General features: G+C 39.3%; 4 protein-coding genes across 6 annotated transcripts in view; 2 read left to right on the forward strand and 2 right to left on the reverse strand.

Moving 5' to 3' along the window:
• The window catches only part of wdr83os (WD repeat domain 83 opposite strand), a 60,673-nt gene extending 36,964 nt beyond the window's left edge, over positions 1-23,709 (forward strand). Inside the window, exons 2-5 of one of the 2 annotated variants that reach the window (XM_072384601.1) lie at positions 19,623-19,731; positions 20,117-20,222; positions 21,277-21,374; positions 23,305-23,709. In XM_072384601.1, the coding sequence (XP_072240702.1) occupies positions 19,682-19,731; positions 20,117-20,222; positions 21,277-21,374; positions 23,305-23,371 (321 nt within the window). In that variant the 5' untranslated portion in view covers positions 19,623-19,681 and the 3' untranslated portion in view covers positions 23,372-23,709. Of the gene's footprint in view, positions 1-19,587; positions 19,732-20,116; positions 20,223-21,276; positions 21,375-23,304 lie in introns of those variants that run through there. The other variant, XM_072384600.1, reaches the window with a different exon arrangement.
• Positions 869-5,880, reverse strand: yju2b (YJU2 splicing factor homolog B). Its single transcript, XM_072384592.1, has 10 exons — positions 5,808-5,880; positions 5,282-5,323; positions 5,105-5,158; positions 4,938-5,020; positions 3,770-3,825; positions 3,626-3,686; positions 3,338-3,480; positions 2,876-3,048; positions 2,001-2,139; positions 869-1,864 (listed from the first exon to the last, which is right to left on the reverse strand). Exons 2-10 carry the CDS (start codon positions 5,282-5,284, stop codon positions 1,404-1,406), a joined length of 1,173 nt encoding a protein of 390 aa, XP_072240693.1. The 5' UTR covers positions 5,285-5,323; positions 5,808-5,880; the 3' UTR covers positions 869-1,403.
• Positions 5,915-7,763, forward strand: gtf3aa (general transcription factor IIIAa). The gene has a single exon (XM_072384593.1). It carries the CDS (start codon positions 5,998-6,000, stop codon positions 7,078-7,080), a length of 1,083 nt encoding a protein of 360 aa, XP_072240694.1. The 5' UTR covers positions 5,915-5,997; the 3' UTR covers positions 7,081-7,763.
• On the reverse strand, positions 15,153-19,399 carry wdr83 (WD repeat domain containing 83). Of its 2 annotated transcripts, none has more exons than XM_072384595.1 (10): positions 19,284-19,399; positions 18,931-19,046; positions 18,585-18,705; positions 18,134-18,239; positions 17,941-17,989; positions 17,568-17,694; positions 17,282-17,349; positions 17,004-17,112; positions 16,242-16,356; positions 15,153-16,025 (listed from the first exon to the last, which is right to left on the reverse strand). In XM_072384595.1, the coding sequence occupies exons 2-10, from the start codon at positions 19,031-19,033 to the stop codon at positions 15,870-15,872; spliced, it is 954 nt and encodes a 317-aa protein (XP_072240696.1). In that variant the 5' UTR covers positions 19,034-19,046; positions 19,284-19,399; the 3' UTR covers positions 15,153-15,869. The 2 variants fall into 2 exon arrangements, with proteins under 2 accessions (XP_072240696.1, XP_072240695.1); XM_072384594.1 differs by having other exon boundaries at positions 19,280-19,399.
• Positions 23,710-24,482: the final 773 nt, after the last annotated feature.

Raw genomic sequence — 24,482 nt, forward strand, 5'->3', positions numbered from 1 at the left:
AACAACAAACTTTTTAATTTTACCCCACATCACCTCCTCACACCATCACTTATCCAAAGGAAAAATGCCAGTACCTAATATTCATACTTTTCAAAATCCCTTTTAGCCTTAAATGCTCTTCATCAGCTCCACTGTGTTTTGTCTAAAGTGAATTACTCTATCAAGCTAAAGAAAGATTCAAGCTTCTTTTCACCGTTTCCAGAAATAGAGAAAAGCACGTTTCATCTTAAAGTAACAGTAGAGAATTTAGCTGCTCTTGATATGTAACACCACTGTCACAAAAGCCAATCTCAACCTGCACATGTACATCCATACTCTCAAATCTGTTGTCATGTTGAAGAGGTCACAAAGACGCCATCAAAAGCCCAAAAAAAAAGTCAAGCGACTGTAAAGGAAAATAGTGGCACAGGGCAGCCTCTCGGCTTTCTAGTTAATTTTCAAACCCAGCAATGTGTACAATAAAGGTCAATGTACTTAAAAAGAAGTCAGAAGCACATAGTTCACAATAAGGTTCATAATCTTATCAAGTGTTGCTTTAAGTGACATTACATTCACCATCACTTCGATGCTGTCCTTTCCAGACATGTTAAAATCGTTAAATCACGCCACAAGAAGGCAGTGGATGCAGTGGATGCTGCATTAGATATAAGATCATCATTTCTCTGAATAAAAAATAAAAATATACCACTCAGCTTTTAAATACATTTTATGGATTCGAGGTTACATAAAAAAGTTACAGAAAGAAAAGTGCTGCTGAAGCCCTGATGCACCCATAGCACATCAACACATCTGATTGATACAGACTGTGAGGTCATATTCTGCACTGATATTTTTAAGGTCTTAATAATTGACTTCTTGAACAACTTAGTCCTTCTGCATACTTATCTGTGCATTCAGTAGAGACAAGGGGCATTACTGGTGTGGCTAAGTTGGATTTGATATCAATTTTATCACCAAAACATTAAGAAAAATACTGTGTGACCTGTATTGTAAAAAGGATGCAGGTGGTTAATAGATCCACTGTAGAAAGTTATGACCACTACAGCTCAAGAAACAAAGCCTGTTCAGTTCTTTACACTATTTAATTTAAATTTACATTTACAAAATTGTAGCCAGTTTTATCACCAGATTACACATGTTGGCATTTAAAACAGAAAAAAATCCAAAATGATCTAATATAATCAAGCTGCATCTGTCTGATACACTTCAGACTATCTGAAACACGGCTTGAGGTCAAAGATCATGCTTTCAAAGGTTAGTGTACTGCATTTTTATTTTCAACTAGTGAGAAGTAAAGCGTTACAGCAGATTTCTGCAGCTGTGATAAACATTTTTTTTTGTCTGATCTCTGTCATTGCTTACAGCCCTTCACTGAATACAGAAACTGAGCTCAGCTTTCAGTCTCATTGTCCAGGGTCTGAATCTGAGTCGCTGTAGTCTGCCACCAAAGATGTTATTCCTCGTCTTTTTTCAGTTTCCTCTGTGGTTTTCACAAGCACCTCCTTCAAATCATTGTCATTTGTCTCTGCTACTTTCTCACCTACTTGCCTCGATACCGTAAATGGGGCTTCCTCTGTCAGAGTCGCTTTTTGCACCCCATTATCACATGTGCTGATATCAGAGAGCGACTTTTGGCTCGTTATTGTGGCACAGTTTTCAGTTTTAATTCCAGATCCTCCTGAGCGTTTGCGGATTAAGGAGCTGTGTGAGGAGCCCAGGGCTTTGGCCAGTGCTGCTTCTTTCCCCTGCAGCCCGAGCTTATGGAGCAGGCTGCCTGCCGCACCTCCTGCTGGTGATGAAGTGGAGTTAAACCAGGAACGGGAGGCGATCTCTTTCCGTTTGCTGTGCTGTTTGTCCTCATACGCTGAATAGAAAGCCAACAGTCAGGGGGAAAGTTTTAAGAGTCTTGTTATTAGCATTTTTTTTTTACATAAATTAGCATTAAAAACATAAATAAATCAGTGTGATGTTTGAAAAAAAGCCTCTTATCTGGTGCTTACAGTCAGGTGCCTGGTAGGTGAGTAGTGCTGCCAGTTTCTTGTCCTCTTCCTTCTCTGGCAGCAGCGGTATGGATAGGTTGGTTCTCATCCTTACAGCATTGTCTTTCTCCTCCTGCTCAGCTACAACTTTCTTCTCAGTCTATAAAGCAGAGATGTCAGTTTAAAAGCACAGTACGTGGCCATCTAACAACACCACTGGATCTTAGAAGAAAACTGAACAAGGTCGCGCTACATGTGCAAAAATTAACCATTTTTGGGTAATTGTTTTATTTTCTTATATTTTCTGGTTTGTGTGTCATTATTGCAACTAAAATAGTGTTGACTGTCTAGAACAAACTATCCATTCATTCAAGTATAGATGGAAACTCTCACGCAAAACCTTTGGCAATGTAACCACAAAAAGTTGACAAATTAAAGAAAAAATTCAACAGAAAGTTTCCTCGTATGTAACCTCCTCATGCTGCCTGGGCAGCTTAAAGTAATTTGAACTTCTCTACAAGTTCCTGGTACTCTAAAAGAGGAACAGAGCCTTGTTCCTTCAAATTAAATTCCTACACTTGGTGTTTTGATGGTGATGATCATGTTAATGAGTGCTATCGAACAAACTGGTCCTAAATGCTCTGTTAGTGTTCAGATCTGGACACTGTGAAGGTCACAGCAAACAATTCGTGTCATTTTAAGACTTATCAAACCATTCAGTGACACTTTATGGATGGGAGAATTGTCCTTCTAAATAAGACCATTCCCAGGAGGAGAGAAAGAGAATTTGGGTTCAGGTGCTTTTCCCTTTAACTTACCACACATTTGTATAACCAATGATGGCTCTATTGGGAAGTATTAATGCGATGGTTAATAACAAGTTATTAGTATCCTACTCTGAACTTCCTGCGGAGGGTGCTGTTGAGCTGAAAGTCATCTTTCCAGCCTGACTGATGGTCCTGGATCTCTGACAGAGAGGGCAGAGCCTTTTTAAGCTTCTCTTTGTCTTTCCCACCATGGTCCAGTTTGTACATTGCATCTGTCTCCAGCTTCTCCTTTTCCGCCCGTTCTACACAGAGGATGTAAAATTTAGCCGAACGGAAAGACAAAACAAGCATGTAAAAGAAAAACAAGACAAAATTCTACCTCAAGAATGGGAGGGAAAACAATCTTATAAGTGGATGTCATATGCACTCTGATCGCTTTGCTTTCTTTGATCTAGGCACCGCTATACTCTTAGCACACCATGAAACAATACTCACTGCCGTTTCTAGCTCATTTTCACCTCAAAACATGATACAATGAAGTAAAGTGAAGACATCATTTTAAAATGTGATCAATAAACATTAATCCTGTACCTGTGGTGAGGATCTGCTCATTTTCAGCCATGTCCCAGCGTTCCTCCTTCCTGCGTGCTCCACTTACGATAACATAGTCACAAGTAGCTGGATCCGTCTGCATCTCAATATAGTTGACACACAGGTGGCACTTCATCCTAAACCTGGTTGATAAAGCAAAAACACAGAAACTGTAGATTTGGGGAAAAAAATGTAGATTGTCCCAAAAAACTAAAAGTTCTGATTTCTTGTTCACACAACAGGAAGATGGCATTGTTTTAACAGCCCGCCTTGTCCTTCTTTGTTTACCTGTAGATTGGCGTGGTGTAGTAGTTCCCCACTTTTTTCTTCTCAGCATTGTAACGTACCCCTGTACAAACAGTTCATACGTATTATGGATATGAAAACATAACGTGTGCAAATCACTGATTAAATGTTTTTTATTCAGCTTACCCATTCCAATGTGATTCTTGCAGCCATCACACCAGATGTTGTAGGGCATTTCAAACCTAAATTGACAAAGAATAGTTGTAAATGCATGCACTTTAAGTATCAATAAAAAACAGTATATACCACATTTCCTCAAGTGGAGACCGGGCCTTTATTTACTGCAACGGCTGTGAGTATCAGGCCTTTATTAGAGGCAGGCGCAACTTTTTAATTATCACTGTTCCTAATATGACTTGTCATATCTTTTTAAACATGCCTTATTTTATTACAAATCTGCACCGATGTGAGTTCTAAATACCTGCATGTTCATGTGGGAGTCAACCAGAAGTCCATTCATTCCTATCTAAAGCTCCATAATCAAAAGAAAAGCGCAAAATACCGCTGTCATTTCTTTTCCCGCTGTAACTGACCTCAAGTAAATTGGCAATTAACTTTTACTCTGCATTTAGCAGACAATACTGTGTGCCAGAAAGTTGGATAAACAAAGTAGCGAACAGGCTAACAAAATATTAACTTGAAAAGCTGTTAGTATATCCATTATATTTCTTGCAGGATATAAAGTTCAAATAGTTTCTGAATTGAACAGAAGCATCCCTGTCCTTTGCAGGACTGTAATTGTGAAAGATGAACAACTTTACTGTATCCAACATTTGGGTTTTGACATAACACGTGCCCCCCCCCCCCTTTCTCTCCCTGCCGATAAAAGGCCCTGCTTTTATTTGAATCCAACTTGTTCTAATAGAGGAAATACAATATGGATGTTGTTATTCCTCGTCTTTTAAACTTCATGTTTTACTGTACCCAAATAAACATATGTTCATTTGATTAATTCTAGATATGCCCAAATATATTCTGTTCTAAAGTATATTCACTCTATCATAGTTTTTATTATTATTTAATTAACACAGTTGGTTGTTGTAGTGAATATCATTACATTACGATACAGTGTTACACTGACATCTGTGTTTGTTATTTGACAGTATAGTAATAATAATAATGACAATAATAATAACTTTTGGAAATTACACAGAAAAACAAGTATACAGGACAATATATGTAAAGACATATGAAACAAGATACAATACTGAGACAAAGGAAAATATTGTGATATGTCATGACAATTCTCCAGCCAACAACAATTCATTATTTCCCTATATGCAAGTGTACTAACCTGATAATGAGAATACCCTGGGACAGTTTCCTGGCCCTTTCTCGAAGAGCATGAGTTTTATGGTAGCCATTGAGGGATCCATGCTAAACACAAAGATTCATAGAGATGTAAGTGAATGGAAAAACACAAAAGCTGAACTAAAATAAGGTATGTCATCACACACACACCTTGGCTGGATCAAAATCTGGAGGGTAGTATTTGTTTGTTCCTTTTCTTTCACCCTGTCAAGAAAAGTGGAAAAAAATATTTGTTAACAAAGGGCACAGACTGCGTGTTTAAAGATATATCTGGGTGATTGTTTGCGTTTTGAGAGAAACAAGTGGATTATACACATCACAGCTTACCATAGTGACGACTGGAGCTCTACACTTTTGATGAATTCACTCCTACTCACATGAAAAAAATAATTAATTTCACAGCCACCACACGGTAACAGTTAGACTGAATTTAACTGAGACTTGCCTTTAACTTATTTTAGCGTATATACCTGTACATGTAGCAGACGTAGGCTAGCTATTTCAAAACACTTTCAAGACAATATGCGTAAACCCTGGTACACCTAGAATGCCTTGCGGCAATAATAGCAATACATTTGAACTGTATAGCAAAATGCAGTATAAGCTCACATTCACATATACAAACAAAAAAAAAAGAATGTATATCCTAGCGTTAAAGTTTTGTTGTAGACGTGCAAGGAAACTAGCAAAACACAAGCTAATGTTAGCTACTGTTTGCTGGTTATGTTATTTATGTCCTCTGTACACAAATATGAGAGGCAAGTAAATAAAGACAGCATGAAAAAAAATTACTTCATATGCTACAATTTCATGTTTACTGAGATTTGTACATACAAATCTAAACTACACTTACGAGTTGTCTTAAAGCTGCACTGCTAACAACCAAACAGCTGAGGGTAGGTGCGTAATGACGTAATATCCAGGCGTCGTAGGAAGTGATGTCACTTTGAATAGGCTTTTAGGAAGTACCGGTGTACGGACGGAGAACGTGCTCAAGAAACCGGACTGAAACACATTACTTGTTGTTTCTCGATGCCGCAGAAATGGAAACTAAAACAGAGTTGTACAAACGTTACATCTGCTCGTTTCCCGACTGTTCGGCCGCTTATAACAAACAGTGGAAACTGGACGCTCACTTATGTAAACACACGGGGGTAAAACCGTACGCATGTGAGCGCGAAAGCTGCGGTAAGTCCTTCTGTAGCTCGTATCACTTAGCAAGGCACGAGTTGAGTCACAGCGGAGTGAAGCCGTTTCGGTGCGCCGTAGACGGCTGTTCGGAGGCTTTCTCCACAAACGGAAATCGGTTGAGACACGTCAGTCGCGTCCACAGCCAGGAGCAGAAGAAATACGTTTGTAGATTTGATGGCTGCGGCCTTGAGTTCAAGAAAAACAAGCAGCTGAAGTCCCACATGTGTGAGCAACACACTCAGCTGCCCCCGTACCGGTGCACTTATGAAGGCTGCCAAATGCGATTCGCCTTCCCAAGTAAACTGAAGCGCCACGAGAAGGTGCACAAAGGGTACCCCTGCGATGAGAAGGACTGCGACTTCACAGGAAAGACCTGGACGGAATTAATGAAGCACAGGAAAGAGCAGCATCGGGCTGTTCTGAGATGTGAGCTCTGCAGCAAGACGTTCAGGGACTCCTGGTTCCTCCAACAGCATCAGCACGTCCACTCTGATACAAGAATAGTCTTCAAGTGCCCCAGGGATGGCTGTGACAGGTCATTCACCACTGCCTTTAACCTGCAGAGCCACATCAGCTCCTTCCACGAGGAGGTCCGTCCCTTTGCCTGCACCCACGCTGGCTGTGGAAAGAGTTTTTCCATGAGACAGAGCCTCCATCGTCACAGTGTTGTCCATGATCCAGAGAGGAAGAAGCTGAGGAAACCTAGATCTAAAAGATCTCTTGCTTCGAGGCTAAGTGGCTACAGCGAAACAAAGAGAGTGATCTACAAGAAGCACCGAGAGCCTGAAGGACACAGAGAGTCCGCAGAGGAGAAGATGGACCAGCCTGATTCTGTTGAGTTGGTGTCCCTACTGCAGGATACATCCTTGTTGTCCAGCCCTGCAGTGGGAGCACATGGGCTTACTGATGTCCTGACTACACCTTTAACAGTGTAGTCAAGTGAAGGAGAAATTTACGTTATTGTGAAGTCAGTCACCACTTAAAGAGAGCACATATACTGTATTATGTTTTCTAAAATGCTTGCAAGAAGTTTGTTACATGAAGTGTGTCCAGTGAGTAAAATCCCTGTTTAAGAAACATTTTGCACTCAGGTCCTCTGTCTCTGTGTAAAAGGACTAATTTAAGAATTTATTTATGATTATTGTAAATATGATTTAAGGAATTGCACAGCTGGGGCATTTTCAAATTTCCCAGAGCCATTCAATTCATTATGTGTCATTGGATTTTTTTTGTATTTGCTTTGTGTGGATTTGAAGGGGGCAGGACCCTATCCCAGCCTCCCGTGGCTGATATTCTGTGACATTTGTGTTTAAAAGAAATCTATTCTGTCCTTATTTTGAAATTTTGGAAATATTTACAGGTATCCGTCAGGGCATTATATGTTATTATGAAACATTCTTTACTTATGCCATAAATGAATCTTCTTTTGGAAGCAGAGCAACGATACTTGCATGCCCTGCTCGAGTCCTCCGACTTTGTTGTCTCAACAGCTCACATCGAACGTCTGTTTATACTCAGTCCGTGTACACCTCGAACCAAAATTTCAATAAACACATTTAAAAATATCAATCACAGTCATAAAATCTGTCGCATATACTTTATTTTTTGTCTTGAATTTGAACTTTTCTCGCATCAATTTAGTCACTGACTGTTATGAAGTTTAAAGTTGGTTGTAAGAGTTTTCATGATCCACACATTTCAGTTCAGCTCCCGTTGACAGTAGTCTTCTATTTTTCACTTGGATGTTTTTTGTTTCTTGACAAGTTTACATGACACTAGACAAATAATTATTGTGCTAGTCCAACCTAAACCAGATTTTGAAATACATGTAAATATTTCAGTCTGAACGAAATTGTATAAAATTGGGCTTCTTAACACCAAACCCACCCTGATAATTCGGTTGGGGATCCTATCAATCCTACATGTACACACACAATTAGACTCAAATGGGCCTAAGTGCTCAGTACATGCTCCACAATTCCATCTTTTAGTAAAAATGTTAAAATATATTAATATTTCTAATATATAATATAATAAAAATGGAATCCCATTAAGACTAGCAACCCCCAGTCGTATAAAGCATTTCCAGACAGACACTCCTCTAAAAAAAATCCTGATTCCATAACTGCAGCATGATGTGACAAAATCACCATTCAAGCAACCTCAAGATGTGTATGCAGTGAATTTAGCTATACTTGCATGCATACTTACACAGAGAAAGTTGGAAGTGGCAAAGTGTCTTGGAAAGGTTTCTATAATAGTGCACAGTGTTATGGTGTCAGACAAAATTCTGTCAATGAATTGATTTCCCTTCATGTTTATGGGGACAACAACAGTGGTTTGACCGCTCAGCTCAACTGTGGTAACTGTTATTTTGTTTTAATTTTCGCTTCCCGTGTGGAGTTTCCATGTTCTCCCCATGTATGTGTGGGCTTCCATCCACCATCCAAAAACATGCATGTCAGGTTAATTGGTGACTCTAAATTGTCCCTAGGAGTGACTGTGAGCGTGCGTGGTTGTGTTTCTCGTTCGTCTCTGTGTGGCCCTTTGATGGCACTTTAGATTACCACGACCTGGATGACAGAAAATCTACACCAACAACTAACAAGGTCTGTTACCAACATTTCAGTAATGGCTGTGCACAAGTCATATTTCTCAGACTGCACAAAATTGGGACACGTACAATATGCTTCCATACTTACTTAATTGTGTGTACTCTTAAGATGATCTGAACCCACAATGCCACTGTGGACAAAATTAGGTTTATAAAGAAATGTTTTTGCCAGTTTGGTAAATTAGAACCAGCAAATGTCTGCCAGTGTTAAAGATTTGATAAAATAGTTTGAAACTGAAAGCTCACCTGTCACATATAGATGAAATGATGTATGTTACATATACTTTCCTACATAGTTGGTTTTACTGTGCACGTGTCATTTAGTATCATGAGCTAAATGGTAATTCAGATCATTTTCATTTGGGTTAAATAAAGTATTTTTTTAATTTAATCTATTTTCATACTCTGATTCTGATGTCACCTACTTCAACCAGATCCCCATCTTCAACCAGAGTATTGGTGCGTGTTTGTCAAATCACCTGCTCCACAGAAAAGCTGGAACGAAAACCAGCACATTCTTGTGCCTTGATGACAAACTGTGGAGCATCTCAGTTCTGACAAACTGATATACGTCGTAAACAGGAGCAGCTCCATGCAAGTTTGAAATTCCAAGCCCAAATCCTCTCATATTTTCAGTTACAGGAAGGCTGCTCCCCACATTCCTGCTGCGCTCAGCTCAGACGAGCCCTATATGGACTGACTGCCTGACCAGCTCATCCAGGAATGCACAGCCCAAGTCTTTCAATCATCATTCACAGAATCTGAAGTGACATATATTTTAGCCTTCTGTTGTCGGAGCTTCATACATGGTTGTTGGAATGATGACACATGAATGCATCATGTGGAACATATTTGTCTCGATGACACAGCAACGCTGCATTCAGAAATGTAGTTTAATAATGTTGACATACTTTATAAAATGCAGAATATTTGAACCTTTATAGGTTAAAGTCTTTAGCTTTATTTTTACCTGACCGATTCAGGATTTGTCTTAACTCCACCAGAAACTCAAACTGACTTCAATAGGTTCAAAAGTAGCCACAACTAGACATCTTAAATATATCTTACATAAAAAAGGGGATGTAAATGTTCTTACAGTCTACTTAATTGCACATTAAATGTGAATTGTATGATTAGGTACAGTAGGTGTGTGTATAAACTATATACGGTATTGTTTCAAGAGGTAAAGTTACAACCTTGAAAACCTATGGAGATCAATAAAACCATTCTAAAGTTATTTCAGTTGTTGGGATCAGGTCAGCATACACATTTAATCAAAACACTTAATTTGTTTAAAAGGATGGATACACAGGAAGCACTACATCACGAGGGAAATCTATTTTTGATGTGTGTGTCTGCTTCACGAGACCGTTGATGGGTTGAAAATACAGGAATGCAGAGGGGAGGACGAACTGGGACCAGCGACTCTTCCCTTAAAGGCATACAATCCCTTTGGTGGAAAAGAAAAGCAAAAGTAGGGTTTAAAAACTGACAGTTGTGACATGTGAGGATCTCCTCACAGCCCAGATGGCAGAACTGTATTGGTCCCATTATAAAATCAAGCTATTCTATATACTACACAATCTAAATTGTAAGTAATGTTTTAAATTGAGCTAGAGAGGCAGGTATCACTAGTCAAACTGTGTCGATTTCATATGCAAATATCTAAATGATCACGATCTAGCATGTATGATATATATGTTGTATAATTTATTCTTAAGATATTTTTACATAATTTACATTAATACCCAAAGCATATCACGTGGTGGAAAAAAAGATAATTAGATATCTTAAATGTTATTAGTCCCTGAGAAAACAAAAGCAACAGTTTTATTTAAATAATATAAATTCACAGCAAAATTTTTTTAATGAAATAAGATAAGATTAATCATTTAAAATGAAAGGTGTCATGCTGTTTGTTTTAGGTTTGTATCATGCACTATGATCAGATCTGGCTAGAATGACCACTGTATTAGATGTATTAAAATCAACATTTATGGGTTTTCTTTTCCTCCTCTGTTACAGAAAGCAATGCCACGTTCTTTTCATTCCTGTCTCCTGACAATTCTGAATTCCAGACAGGTTCCTCAGGCCATAATCCAGAAGGATTGCTTTATCTCCACTGTATTTCTCCCACCACCTCTTCTGCTTTCCCACTGTCTTTTTATCTATCACTCTGCCTTCATCCTCCTGTCTCCCTATGAAGTGGAAGGAATGTGTCAGGTCTTCTGCCCTTTTGTGTGTGTTTTCCGTGCAAATAAAAGGAAATAGAAACTTTCTTTGACAAGGGCTCTGACCACCTCTTAAATGCAGCTCTGTGGAAGCTGCCAGTAAACTTATATTGTGAGGATTTCCAACGCATTCAGTCAGCTCTAAATAAGGCATAAAAAGAGTCCCCTGTATGCTACAAACGTCCCTTTTTTACTAAAATTAGCTTATGCTCTTCTGCTATTCAAATAAGGATTAAGAATTGTAGTTTAAGATTAAACATTTTGACAGTGCATCATCAACAATGGGTGTTCCACGCATTTACAGCTAATCGAATATGACATGCACACTGATGTCATCACAGTTCTCATATAAAATCTTCAATGTTTGCTTTCTGTTTGGGGACAGACTTTTCAGTGTAACCAGATTAATTATAATCATGACGTTCTGAATGGTTAAAAATCAGTCGCACAAACCAGATTTTGAACAAATTATCTTCTGGTTGAAAAGGGCCGATAGCAAAAGTCATGTGACCAACGTATAAAATGCCTTTCTTGTAGTAGTATGTTATCTTATCAAGGGGAAATGGCAATCTCAGTCTGTGTTCAAACAAATTCTGTAGTGTCAAATATGAACAGCACTATGGATTTCCCCCCAAGTGAAACTTCGGAACAATACATTTGTTACACACAGTTCCAAACATCCTCAGCCCAGCTTCATGCTCAAATCTAATTTAAAATGCAAGGAAACGAAGTTTACTTGAGCTAATATATTGATTGCATCAACTAAAAAGAGTCAGAAGAGGGACATTTTCAGTGAGGATGTTGTACAATCTCCTTGTGTTTGCTTTTTATGGGTTAGTTCATTACTCATAGGTTTCTAATAGGTTTGTATGAGGTTATATGAGCACTTAGATACTTGCAACTCATCAGTGATGAGATATTGTGTGGAACTTTGGTCTGACTTAGAATAAAAAGGGTTAACACAAAATGTGGCTATATATCTCATAAAAGTGTTTTGTTTGCACATTTAATTTGAATTTTTTTTGTTCCAACCAGTTGTTGTATGCAGGCTCAAAAATTTTATCCCAAAAAGAACGATTGAAATTCCTGGCAGTAAATTTTGTGGGTAATTATTATTTCAAGATTTAGGGATGACTGCTCAGTAATTCATATCAACAGAGCTGTGCAATGTGATAGATGTGGCTGTTTTACAGTTATAAATATACTCAAAACTTCATCCAACACCTTCCTCTTGTCTAAATATAACTAAGTGAAGCCAGGCCTTAGGTGAAAAACAGCAAAATAATGATCTTGTTATGACTGCTATTTCTACTGAATGCATTGCAATTCATATTTTGTATTTACTGTATATTACTCATGCATATTCACTTTGTTCAGTTTTATCCAACACTTTTATTCCTTTGTTAATCTGTTTCTCCTGCATCTTTTTTCACAGAGATACAGATGACTGTGCTTTATCATTCATTACCTGGATTTATTTAGTTGTACAGTGTTAGATACATTAATAATGGTTCAAGTTAAGTTCTAGTTAAGGATCATAGTCACACAGTAATGAAGAAGGCTGTGGGTCAGGAGGTAGAATCCTTATCCTTATCCTAAGGCCTTGCATGTGCTGCGGTTGAATCCCACATTGCCCCAAAATGCCCATCGGGTGTTTGTGTGAATAAGAAACACACTGTATAGTGCTTTGTTGAATTTACATAAGGTTAAAAGGTGCAGTGTGAGCGAGCTTTAGCATTTGAGCAAACGAATGAAATGTCCAATTTTTTTTCTCTGGAAACAAATCTGTATGAGGAACGGAATAAATTCCAAATGTTTGGCAAAATACAAATGAACCTGAATAGAATAAGTTGCCAAATAAGGAACACGGAGGTGTTTGCGCTGCACCTGGATGGTAGAGACAGGGTCCAAATATGCACTTTCTTTCAGTCTCCAAATTCCATTGACTGCCTGTTTGGGCCCTATAATCGTTACATAATGCATATTCTACATATTCTACATGTCAGACGCACATTGCTGATGAAATCCCTCAATTTATGGACCAGCTCAGGTCCCCCATTGTGGAATGTCTGCTGAAACAGGCCTTGTTGTGCTCTAATTATAACCCTCCATTTTTTGCTGTTAAATCTTTTATTTATTTTGTTCTGAATCAGATCAGTGACAAAAAGCAGACTTTAACAAGGACCTATTTAATGTCACAATGAGTCATGTGGCCTTTTAACAAACTTCTTCCTTTAGATTTCCAGCATGTATGACTTTTATTGTTTATGTATCAACAAAGTTCAGACCATGAACGGTGTCTGTTGGACATCTATCTTTCCACCATGTCTGTTCAGCAACATACTTGCTGATTCATATATAAAGCATTCTTCTCAGAAGCATCCAAGTGACATCACCGTCCACTCTTCAGCAGGTTTATAAGAACCTCAAACCTTTGGGAAACTATATTGTCAGGGGCCAGCATCTTCTGGAAAAACATCTGGGGGAAACTCAACAATAAACCAGTGATTTACTTCAATTAGATAATCCCAACAGGACAAATTCTGGGTCAAGCGCCCGTCTGCCCTCCTACGCTCTCTGTCAAGCTCAGGTGAGTGGGATAGTCAGTTGGCAAGTAACGGGTTAGTGTCTATCTTCCCCCTACAACTCCTCATCTCATCTCTTCACCCCCCTTCATCTCAGAGGGCTATATATTGGAGGTCGTGACTCGTCTGCATCTTAAGCATCACGCACACTAGCAGACTTTCACAGGCGTACAAATACAAACGTGTCTGGTTCATTTTGTGGGATAGAAAAGACGAAGAACAGACTCTAACCATGAGGTCCTTGCTGAAGCTCGTTGTGATTCTTTTCTGCGTCCAGAGGGGAGAGGGCCACTGGCTGAGATCACTAATCAGTAAGTGATGGCTGTAAGGGAGGTCACGACCCATTGCTTTGAGAACAATGTGACTATACTGGTTATTTTGTGCATTATATTTATAAATAACTTGTCTTTTCCAGGTCAGAAAGAGGAAACAGCATCAACACACCCGTCTCCAGATGAAGACAAAAGAAGCAGATATTCAGCTGTAGAGGACAGCCAAAAAGAAGCCTCTGGAGTTAGGCCATATCCTGTCTCTATTGTCCAAATCCCATCCCGGACACGTCGCTCGACTCTTGACTCCCACTGTGGACTACGGTCCATTCTGCTGCAGGTTCGAGACCTCGGGCTTGGCTACGACTCAGATGAGACCATTTTATTTAAGTACTGCAGCGGGATGTGTCCCCATGCTCGCTCCAACCACGACCTCACCCTCACCAACCTGCTGCTCAGAGGAGTGCTACCCAACCCAGCGCCTGGGGAGCTGTGGCACAATTCACCGTGCTGCAGGCCCACCCACCATGAGGACATAGCCTTCCTTGATAATTTACACCGCTGGCACAAAGTGGAGAAACTGTCAGCTGCGGGCTGCAGCTGTATCGGCTAATGGGCTGACTGTAGACTCATATCGGGGGAGATGAGAGGGCAAGGGTGTAAAACTGAAGAGGTTTATGAATACAGCTTTTCTGAGGGGACGAATTTGTAAAGCTTACTTGTGCCGAAATCGAAAAGAACGGATTTAAGCTATATTTCCTGCAACTTGAGGGTGACAATCTCACCAGTATATTTTTGGACAGGCTGACTTCCACTGGTGATCTGCGGTGACCTATAAAGGGTTTTTGATTGAGCAACATGAATAGGAAAATTTTACTGTCTAGGTCTTATCAAGGCACCTAAAAGCTATTAGAAGGGTAAAACTGAAGACGAGTCTATAACCACTTGATTTTTGTAAATAAGCTAACATGTATTTATTAAAAAAATTTTCAGTGTAAATTTGGAGTTCATGATAGAACAGATGTGATGCTGTGTAGACATGCCTTGTTTGACGCTGCCGATTGGAGGTCTTTGCAATTAAGCCTTTAAGGAGTTCAGCTACTTAGAAAATGTATTTATGCAAGATAAGTTATTTATTTATTTAATGCTGTTTTTCTTATTTTTTTTTTTTACATTTTGCCCGATTAACTTATTTTGTAATTTGCTCATTTCATTGTGTATACAACTGTAATGAAAAAAATAAACTTGTACTGAACATCTAAGTATTAATGGGAGTTTTATGAGAGCAAAAATAATAAGAACATGATGCGTTTGCTTTATTTATTCCAGGTTTTGTATAAAAAATTTTAGACACAATCTTTAGTTCACAATAGTGATGGAGAAAATGTTAATGAATTCAAATTAGATTCAAGTCCAGAGAACACAAACTAAACATCCATAGGATTAGAGTTAGGGTTTGAGTTGTGCGATATGTTCAGGAGTGGCCTTCCTTTCCACAGAATTAAATTCATACTAACGGACATAAAGGCAAGCTGATGAGACAGACATGCAGCTAGGAGTTAGCATCTGTGTAGACAGATCACATCTGGCCAAATAAAGATTATACAGTGTCTCCTTTGCCACTGAATTGTAAAAGTTGATCTTTGTACATCTTCTGAACCATTAACTCATTTCATTGATAGCACATTTTCAACAGACCCAACCCAAGCAATGAAACATCCATCATTATAAGAATGTGTATAATTTCCTTGTGATACTGATATATTACCTGTCTGCTCAAGTCTGTGCACTTTTCACTAAGCCCAAACCTAAACTAATAAGTCACGTATGACAGGATAAAGGCTCTGTTGGATATTGCTAACAGTTTGCAGCTGATTCCATCCGCAAACCTCCAATGACCCTGTGCACAGCTTAAAAACTGAATATGGCAGTGAGACATCTTCATGTCACCAATATTTTACTTGTCTAATAGAAGACAAGGTTCCCTGAATATGCAGCAGTCACATTCGACTACTTTCAGCCTTTCTAAGTGTCCACAGCACCATCCTCTGTCTCCTCTGGCTCTGCCCCCCACACCTGAACACGTCCCTCCATGGCAGTGAGGAGGCGAGTCTCTATGGGGTGGAAAGACAGTGACTGGACGACTGCTTTCCCCACTGGCAGCTTCAAAGACAATGACCCCTGCAAGAGAAAAAGACAAAAACTATTTTATCTGAATTATTCATCAGGACTTATTATTCTAAGGTTGTGAATAAATAGCATTAATGTGCTTGTGGGTTTGACAACTAGCCCCACTATTCACACACCTTTTCTACCATGAAATCGAACAGGTTTTGCATGACAATGGACTGCTACGCACAGATGGAGGTCTGCACTGAATACAAAATGCATATTTACCTCCACTAGGTCCCAACAGTAAACATGTCCATCCTCTGAGCAGCTCAAGACGTGGGTGTCTTTGCTGGACAGACAGCAGTCCAGCTTGTAGCCCTTCATCTTGTGTCCTGTATACCTACACAAGTAAGCAACGATAAAAACATCAAGAGTGATGCCATAATGAAGGATTAACTTTACAAATATACGAACAGAACAGCAGGTAAGTAAAACAGAACATTTAAAACAGTTAAACCCTGTTTCTTTTTTTATCCTGATGAAAAGAAGACCATGACCTGTGCATGTGAACTGTGTTTGCCAATACTGCAGGTGCCTGCAAACACCAATGGGTTACGTGTAGGGGACAGCGGGACATCTATAATCTCAGACACAGCAACATATGATGGACACTCTCTATTAGTGTGTGAATTCACTGAAAAGTGTCAATCTAGTAAACACTTTAAACACTGTTAGTATTTCTGTTTAGTCACAAGGGCATTTTGCAGTGTCAGTAACTGTCCTTTAAACAAGAAGCAATTCAGAGCTAGCTGCTAGCTTGAAATTATTTGCATGAGACCAGAGGTCAAAAGCTGCTTCTACAGATTAAAATTGAAGGGTAGCATTAACCCAGGATGGAAATCATCTGATCATCTTTTCAAGGTAAGTAAGGAAATAAAAAAGGTCCCTGGACTTATGGCACTAGCTACATTTTAGTAATATATTTTCTTACAATATAATTTCAAAGCTTTTTTGGAAGCACTATAACTGAAATGGATCAACACTCACTCTCCCAGCATTTCCCCCGTGCTCTTGTCCAGGAGTCTGACTGTTGAATCTAAACTTGAGCTCAGGGTGCATTGGCCATCTTGACTAAAACAAACGCAGGTAATGGGACCTGGAACATACATACAAATACACAATTTGCATCGTTCTGCATTTCTGGTGTCACTTACTCTCCCTACTGTAACATTTACAGCAACTGCAGCTATTTCTGCGACTGCATTAGTAGGTGTCGTTATCGCTCTAATGAATTTGGAGACAATATTGTGGAAAAGAACACTTACTGTCGATGAAGTCTACATGCAGCTGTCCCATTCTAAGGTCATAGCGCCTCACTCTACCGTCCACCGACCTAAACACAAGACAGGTTCAAAAACTGCTACAACAACATCTACAAATAAACACTAATTGGTGATTAGGGGAATAACAAAGCCTGGGATTATTCAAATCTTTAAACAGCTGCAGAGTGAATGAGCAGGACAAAAAAGTCGTGTAGACTCTGGTGATCAACACAACTTGCAGATGACTCATGTTGCCTTGCACAGTAAAAATCCTTTCTACTTTTCTGACCCAGTGAGCAGCTCATGTTGTGCCACTTTGATGCTGCTAACGCTGTCGCGAGCTTCATCTAGAACCTGAATTGGCTCAAATCTTCTGGATCTGGTGTCCCAGCATCGTACTGTCCCATCTATGGATCCTGGATAATGAGAAAGGACAAAGAATACATGAAAAACATGTGCAGATACCACAAAAACAATCCTGGACACATTTACTGAGGAAATACAATCAGAAATAGTTTGAGCTTAAAGCTAGAGGATTTAAGCATGGATACATAAACATAAGGCATTGGATGTTTTATCAGACATTATATTTTTGATAAGAAATTAATCTATTACAAGATACATTCCCAAAGTAATGCTCCACATATAAAGTGACAACTCACCGGACAAGGCGACTGTTGCCTCCTCGTTGAACTGCACACAGTTGACTTTCTGCGTGACAAGAAATATTTTGGCAAGATTTATGTATATAAGCATATCCAGTGAAAAAAGCCGTATGGAAACACAAACATATGAAAGGCCCTTTCAATGGAATGCCATGACCCTAAACAAAGAGGTAGGAACAGCAGAACTAACCCCAGCATGTCCTCTGAGTTTGCGTGTGACCTGGCCTGTGGCGACATCCCACAGAATCACCGTCTTGTCCGAGCTACAGGAGCAAATCTGGCTGTTGTCATAGGAACTGTGGAAGCAGCCAAGGAGAGAGATGCTTGTTACTCCATGCAGGGACAAAGACTTGTGTGCTTACATCTACTTGAATACACTATTTAAGTTACAACGTACAGCATATGATGTTGATGGCTACACTTTCATGGAAATTAAGCAAAGAGCCGTTAACTAGATAGTAGTCCAGTTAATCCCTCTTTGGAAATAAAGTTAGTTTTTCAGCATTTTCTATCTCTATACATATGTATGTCTCTTAAGCAGATCCTTTAAGCAATTCTACTGCCTCCATTGTGTGCTGACAATTAATATCTACTAATCAACATTTCTGGTAAACTGCGGAGGTGACTGACAATTTTCTCACCCATCAGCATCCAGAACTTCATATCCATGGCCACTGTATGTCTTAAGCAAGGTCCCTCGGGTCACACTCCACAACTTTAAGGATTTGTCACTGCCGCAAGACAGTAGATAGTCTCCGTCAGCTGACAAAAAGTTAAAAGATAGGAGACAGAGGCAGGTATTAGAGAATTGAAAGTTCACACTGTCAAAATAAGCCAACAACATACTCAGTCAAGCTCATACCATTAACAGAACTCGACAACTACATTATTAAAGGAGGCGTTAACATCAGATGTGCCTTGAAAAGCAAGTAATTGCCAGGCTAACAGCTTCACAGTCTCTATGCTGGTATAGATATTCCCTCTTACCATTGAAGCGAACAGCTCTGACAGCTCCTTGTTTACAATCAATGGTCCTGAGGAGATGCTGAGGAAGCTGAGGAACCTCAGGTCTGGGCTGAGGAAACGCCATCACATCACATCACCTGTGAGGTGCAACACGAAACAAATCCATCCGTCACCCACGTTTCACATTGATACCTTTCTGCACTCAAGTGACATTTAAACACTCTTACACAAACGTATACAAGAAAAGTTTTACGGCATATGTGGACTGACGTAAGTTGATCAGCCACAATTAAAAACGAACACACGAGTTCGTTTGACTGAATGAAAGGAATCCTTTATAAAAAATATATTTTGAGCTTATCTAGCTCACCTACATAAGGCGTTTTAACACTGTAACATTACAGAGACAGCTATGTTGATATCCGTGATGCAGCTAGCAAAAATACAATAAATTTAGCCGTCGTTCGAAGGCTGTTGTCATTCATTTAACTCGTTTTGTTTCCTAGCAGGCGTGCGCAATGCACACTGGGATAACGTATTCCTGTCAAAATAAAGGTTCAAAAGCCGTTTGCCCATGTCATGTTGCCCCAAGGCAATATGTCAAGCTTTTATTTCTAAATTAACCGGAAACAACTGTTCACACTTTTTCTTTTCACAAAGGGACCAATTAGCTGTGTGCAGAGCTGTATACACTCTAAAGCTCTGGCTGTGTGTCGGTCGAAGGAGGTTAAACTTCTTTCTATTTCCTCATAGGAGTGTATTGTAGTACAACATGGCCTCTAACAACATGGCAGATCCAAGGAGACAAAACAAGATTTTAAGGTAATTTTTCCTTTTGTTAAAAAATAACAACAAATAAAACGGAGAGTGTAAGATAGCTAGACAGTACGATTTTCGGCAGCTAGCAGCTAGCTAACCTTCTTTATTAATCACGAGTGGACCGAGATGAGATTAGTGTTAGCTCGATGATTAAGATTTAGGTTATTGCAAAATGAGTCGAAATTGGTTGTATTTAAGCAAATACATATGCTTTTTTCTCCCTTTTTCTGAGTATTACCTATTCACCTGTGTTTGTCAGTTAGCAAGCTAGTCATTTAAGCTTCTTTTTTAGATGAACTAGTACAACGAACTAGCGCAAGATCTTGCACAACGAATCGTATATTACTTAGATTTTCTTCTTGGTTAATATAAATGTGTGTTGTGCCAGGTACAAGCCCCCCAGTACAGAGACCAACCCCACACTGGAAGACCCCACTCCTGACTACATGAACCTGCTAGGCATGATCTTCAGCATGTGTGGGCTGATGCTCAAGGTGACCTCCACGCACACTTTTATTATAAACCTTTGTGTTTCCCATCTTGGGAATCCCAGCTAATGTGTGTCCACATTAGACCTCAAAAGGGCAGACCCTGGTCTGTCCCAGTGACTCCATTTGGTAGATTGAAGGTAAACTCAGATGAAGGAATGAAGTCTTCAACCCACCATGGACTTTAGGGGTAGTTGATTCAGCAAATGAGTTGTTAAACACTGCTTGCAGATTCCAACTCTTTCCGGTGTGTGATGAGCGATGCCGATGCTATTGTAAAGTTTTGCTGCTTTGCTTTAAGCTCTTCTAACCTGTATCCTTTTCTCTATTGCCGTATTTATCACTTTCTCACCGTCCAACAAACAGCCTTGCCTTGCGGTCTTAACATCTCCCACTCTTTTGAAGAAGTCTTATGTTTTTATCAGCATCCCTCAGGTTTTCCTGACAGAAAATCGTCTTAAACTGCATGCTGTTAAAGTACGTGAGTCTTCTGCATTGGTGATTAGTGTTGTTTTACTCCATGCTACAAAGCAATCTGTTTTTCCCCTTGTGGAATTACTTTTAATTCTGGCTGTCAGTCAGAGCCTTTGATGTGTCACGCTCTAAAAAATTCCCGCCATTCACACACTGCACGAACCACCAAGGGCTCAGTTTGAAACATTTTTTTCTTTTTTTTTTTAATATCTTAACAGGACAAATGATATACCTGTGCTCTGGGAAAATGTAAAGTCACAAAATACTATGTCCCTCCTGGACTTGTGACTTGTCACAACATTTGAAAACAACTGAGCTACATTATGCATATTTCTATGCTTGCTATAAAATAGAGGTTTTTTTTTTTACACCAGGCTGTTAATCGTAAATGTTCCAGTTCATTCAGGCTCAAGAGCTGACCTCTGCTCACATAGTTTACACATTTTATCTGCCCTAGAAAATACGTTTGTACACTTGGAGTAACTCCTTATGCTCAGTTTTTATGCTTTCAAAGCTTCCTGAAGCTAGTCAGAAAACAGAAGCAGTCTGGATCGTCACAAAGCTAACTTGTGTAATTGTGTTTCAGCTGAAGTGGTGTGCCTGGATGGCAGTCTACTGTTCTTTCATCAGCTTTGCAAACTCCAGAAGCTCAGAGGACACCAAACAAATGATGAGCAGCTTTATGTGAGTAAACAACCCTTTGTGTATGTTCTGTATAATACAAAATGTGTGTGCCAATATGTGTTTAATGTATGTCGGACCGTAAGGGGTTAACTAAACATTTGTTTTGGTTCAAATTGTGAACCAATGCTGTATTTCAGAACATATATTGTAAATTCCGGTGCGGCAAATTGTTTTTTCTGCTGCCAAAAACATTTTGCCACGTAACATTAGACCAATAAAAATGAACAAATAGTTCACAGTGGTCCAATGAAATTGTACGATAAATCAAACACACTTGCACTACTAAATTATTGTCAATCGGTCATTTGTACTCATCCTCAACATGGAAAACAAACGAAGAAATGCATATGACGCAGCTTTTAAATTAAAGGTGATCAATCTGAGATGAAATTGTGAGAGCGGCAACAAAGAGATTGAAGTGAGTGACGAAGTTCTGAAGCTGTTCAGTTCGGACACTGAAGAAAATGACTTTGATGGTTTTAGTGTGGCTGGTGTGGTGGTTAGCACCGTCGCCTCACAGGAAGAAGGTTCCAGGTTCAACTCCCAGTCTTTCTCTGTGGAGTTTGCATGTTCTCCCCGTGTATGCATGGGATCTCTCTGGGTTCTCCGGCTTCCTCCCACTGTGTATGGTAGTTAATTGGTGACTCTAAATTGTGAGCGTGTGGTTGTATGTTCGTCTCTGTGTGGCCCTGTGATGGACTGGTGACCTGTCCAGGGTGCACCCTGCCTCTCGCCCAATGACAGCTGGGATAGACTCCAGCCCCCCCGCGGCCCGACTGACGGATTAAGCGGGTATAGAAAATGAATGGATGGATTTAGTGTGCAGGAGGAAGATGAAGAAGGTGATCATTATGTAAATATCTCATACTACAATGTGGACACCTGCGGCTTATAATCCGGTGCGGCCTATACAAGTACAAAATAGATTTTCTTTTTTAAATTAGAGGATGCGGCTTATATTCAGGTGGCTCTATAGTCCAGAATTTACGGTATTCATCCTTGGGTTAAACTGCATTTGTTTGATATGCATGAAACGGGATAACAAGGAGACAGTTTTAAGGTTTTGCTCAGTTTGCGTCATCTCTCAAAATCTTCTTAACACCTTCATTACGGACACACTCACAAACTGGTCTAAAATTGATTTTTATTTATTTATTTTTTGTCAGCAGTGGTTATGAATGTGTCCCTGTTTTTGTTGTAGATCTTAGTCATGAGAGCTGATTGCAAAAGTTTATTATTCCTTTAAAGTCGAGCTGTATTCAGTTTAGAAAGTGCAGGCTGGACCTTGCTTCTGTCTGCCGTTGAGACGTTAGAAAAGCCAACAACGATATCCAAAAGCTTTTAACTGTGTGTGATCCCTTCAGGGGACACATTTGCTTATAAAAGAGCACTAAAGCAGGGCTTCCCAGACAGATTTACAATGGGGAAAAATCTTCTAGATGAGGTTGTATTAAAGATGAGCTAAATCCACTCATAGCTTAGTAACACAAAATGTTTGGCTCAGCAAATTATGTCTGACTACAAACTCGATACACCAGCCGTGTGTGCAGAAGCTGGTTCAAGGACAGTTTTAGGACACTGGTCAATAGCCAAAATGTGATTCAAATATCCCTGTGTTATTAAACAAAGATGAGTGCCTGTACATGATGAAAGTGATCTTTCAGCAGTGTAAACAAGGAAATTTCAAGTCAGCAGTGCTGTTTGTTTACATGATAATTATTTTCAAATTAAAATAATTTTTCAGTGCAAAATTGGCATTAGTTTTTCTCTTTATGTAGTATTTGTGATTTCTTCTTATAGGTCAACCCCAAAACAATTGTGAAATGCAAATGAGTTGAATTGAGGCCGGAGAAATTCTGAAATACATCAGACTTTCAGTCTGTCATGAAACTGAAATGGCATGTTCTATTTTCTCCTTTTTTGTGTGCAGGCTATCCATCTCAGCAGTTGTGATGTCCTACCTCCAGAACCCACAGCCAATGTCACCGCCATGGTAACCAACGGCCAATCAGAGCAGAAGGCAGAAGTGAAGTGGAGGCAGGGGTGGGTGACCCTCCTCCCCCACCCTCTGTCCATCTATGTGGAAAAGCAGAGACACAAAAAAAGAAGATAATGGGATAGAAACAGAAAGAGAAAAAACAGATGACCAGAAGAGAAGTGGATGGTATGAGGACACCATGTCAAGACGGCAAGCTCAACTGTCTAAGACTTTGTTCTCGTATTTTTCTTTTAACCTTTTCTAATTTTCGCGGTTGATGATGAAAATGTCATAATTTTACTGTTTCGCAGAATAGCACCATGCCATGAATAAAGCTGTACAGTTTTAAAAGGAAAAGCTGTCTGATACTTGTCTTTGGAAGAAAAGTGTTAACACCGTGCCTATGTCACATTTAAGATCATATTATTTACTAGTTTTGTAAATATAATTCAAGCTAGAAATCTTAGTGGTAATTACAGCATTGAATCAAATAATTTATCGGTGTTAAAATATATTTGACCATGTTCTAAATAACAGTAATTGTCTTCAAAGCAAATACTTATTCCTCTTGTCAAAGGCCCTCATGGAGTTCCACTTCACACCGGTCTATTTCACTTATGTGTGTATCACTTATGTGTATTCTTGACCTCTGGTGACCCTGCTTCCTAACATGTGAACATGTTCTTTCTCAAAAGCGTTGTGCTGTTCCATGGCAATGCATAGGTTTAAAGTTTCACGACCCCTACTTGTTCCAAATAACCAGGGAAAATTAAAAAAGTCAAAGCTTAGGGTCATCCTTTAATATTTCAAGTAAGTTTTTTACAATTCTAAATCTGCACATTATTTTAAGCTAACTCTGCTCATCTTGAGTGTCTGCTCTGTAATTGAATAATTTACTCATGCCAAGCAATGCAAATTTGATGAGGATGTCATTATACAATGAAAATGGAACAAATAGAAGGTTGAATTAAAGCCTTAATAAAAGGTCGGTGTTGATCAGCTATCTATTTAGGATCCGGCATTTATCAACTTGACTAATGCAAACTTGAGTTATCTGGATTTTCTGGGCGCATGCATGGGAGCCCGTCCTACCTTTTATTACCTTTCACTTAAGACAAAAGGTTAAATCA

This window comes from Leuresthes tenuis, unplaced genomic scaffold, assembly GCF_036924035.1.
Source record: "Leuresthes tenuis unplaced genomic scaffold, fLeuTen1.0.hap1 SCAF_4, whole genome shotgun sequence".
NCBI lineage: Eukaryota > Metazoa > Chordata > Actinopteri > Atheriniformes > Atherinopsidae > Leuresthes > Leuresthes tenuis.

Excerpts from the sequence above, each read along its gene's own strand:
- yju2b (XM_072384592.1), bottom strand. Across the intron at positions 3,826-4,937 it reads CAGGGTATTCTCATTATCAG|GTTTGAAATGCCCTACAACA; the intron begins GTTAGTACACTT and ends TTGTCAATTTAG. Across the intron at positions 3,481-3,625 it reads TACACCACGCCAATCTACAG|GTTTAGGATGAAGTGCCACC; the intron begins GTAAACAAAGAA and ends TTTATCAACCAG.
- gtf3aa (XM_072384593.1), top strand. The coding sequence starts at position 5,998 with ATGGAAACTAAAACAGAGTTGTACAAACGTTACATCTGCTCGTTTCCC.
- wdr83 (XM_072384595.1), bottom strand. The coding sequence starts at position 19,033 with ATGGCGTTTCCTCAGCCCAGACCTGAGGTTCCTCAGCTTCCTCAGCAT. Across the intron at positions 18,240-18,584 it reads GAAGTTCTGGATGCTGATGG|TTCCTATGACAACAGCCAGA; the intron begins GTGAGAAAATTG and ends CTGCTTCCACAG. Across the intron at positions 16,357-17,003 it reads ACGGGGGAAATGCTGGGAGA|GTATACAGGACACAAGATGA; the intron begins GTGAGTGTTGAT and ends TTACTTGTGTAG.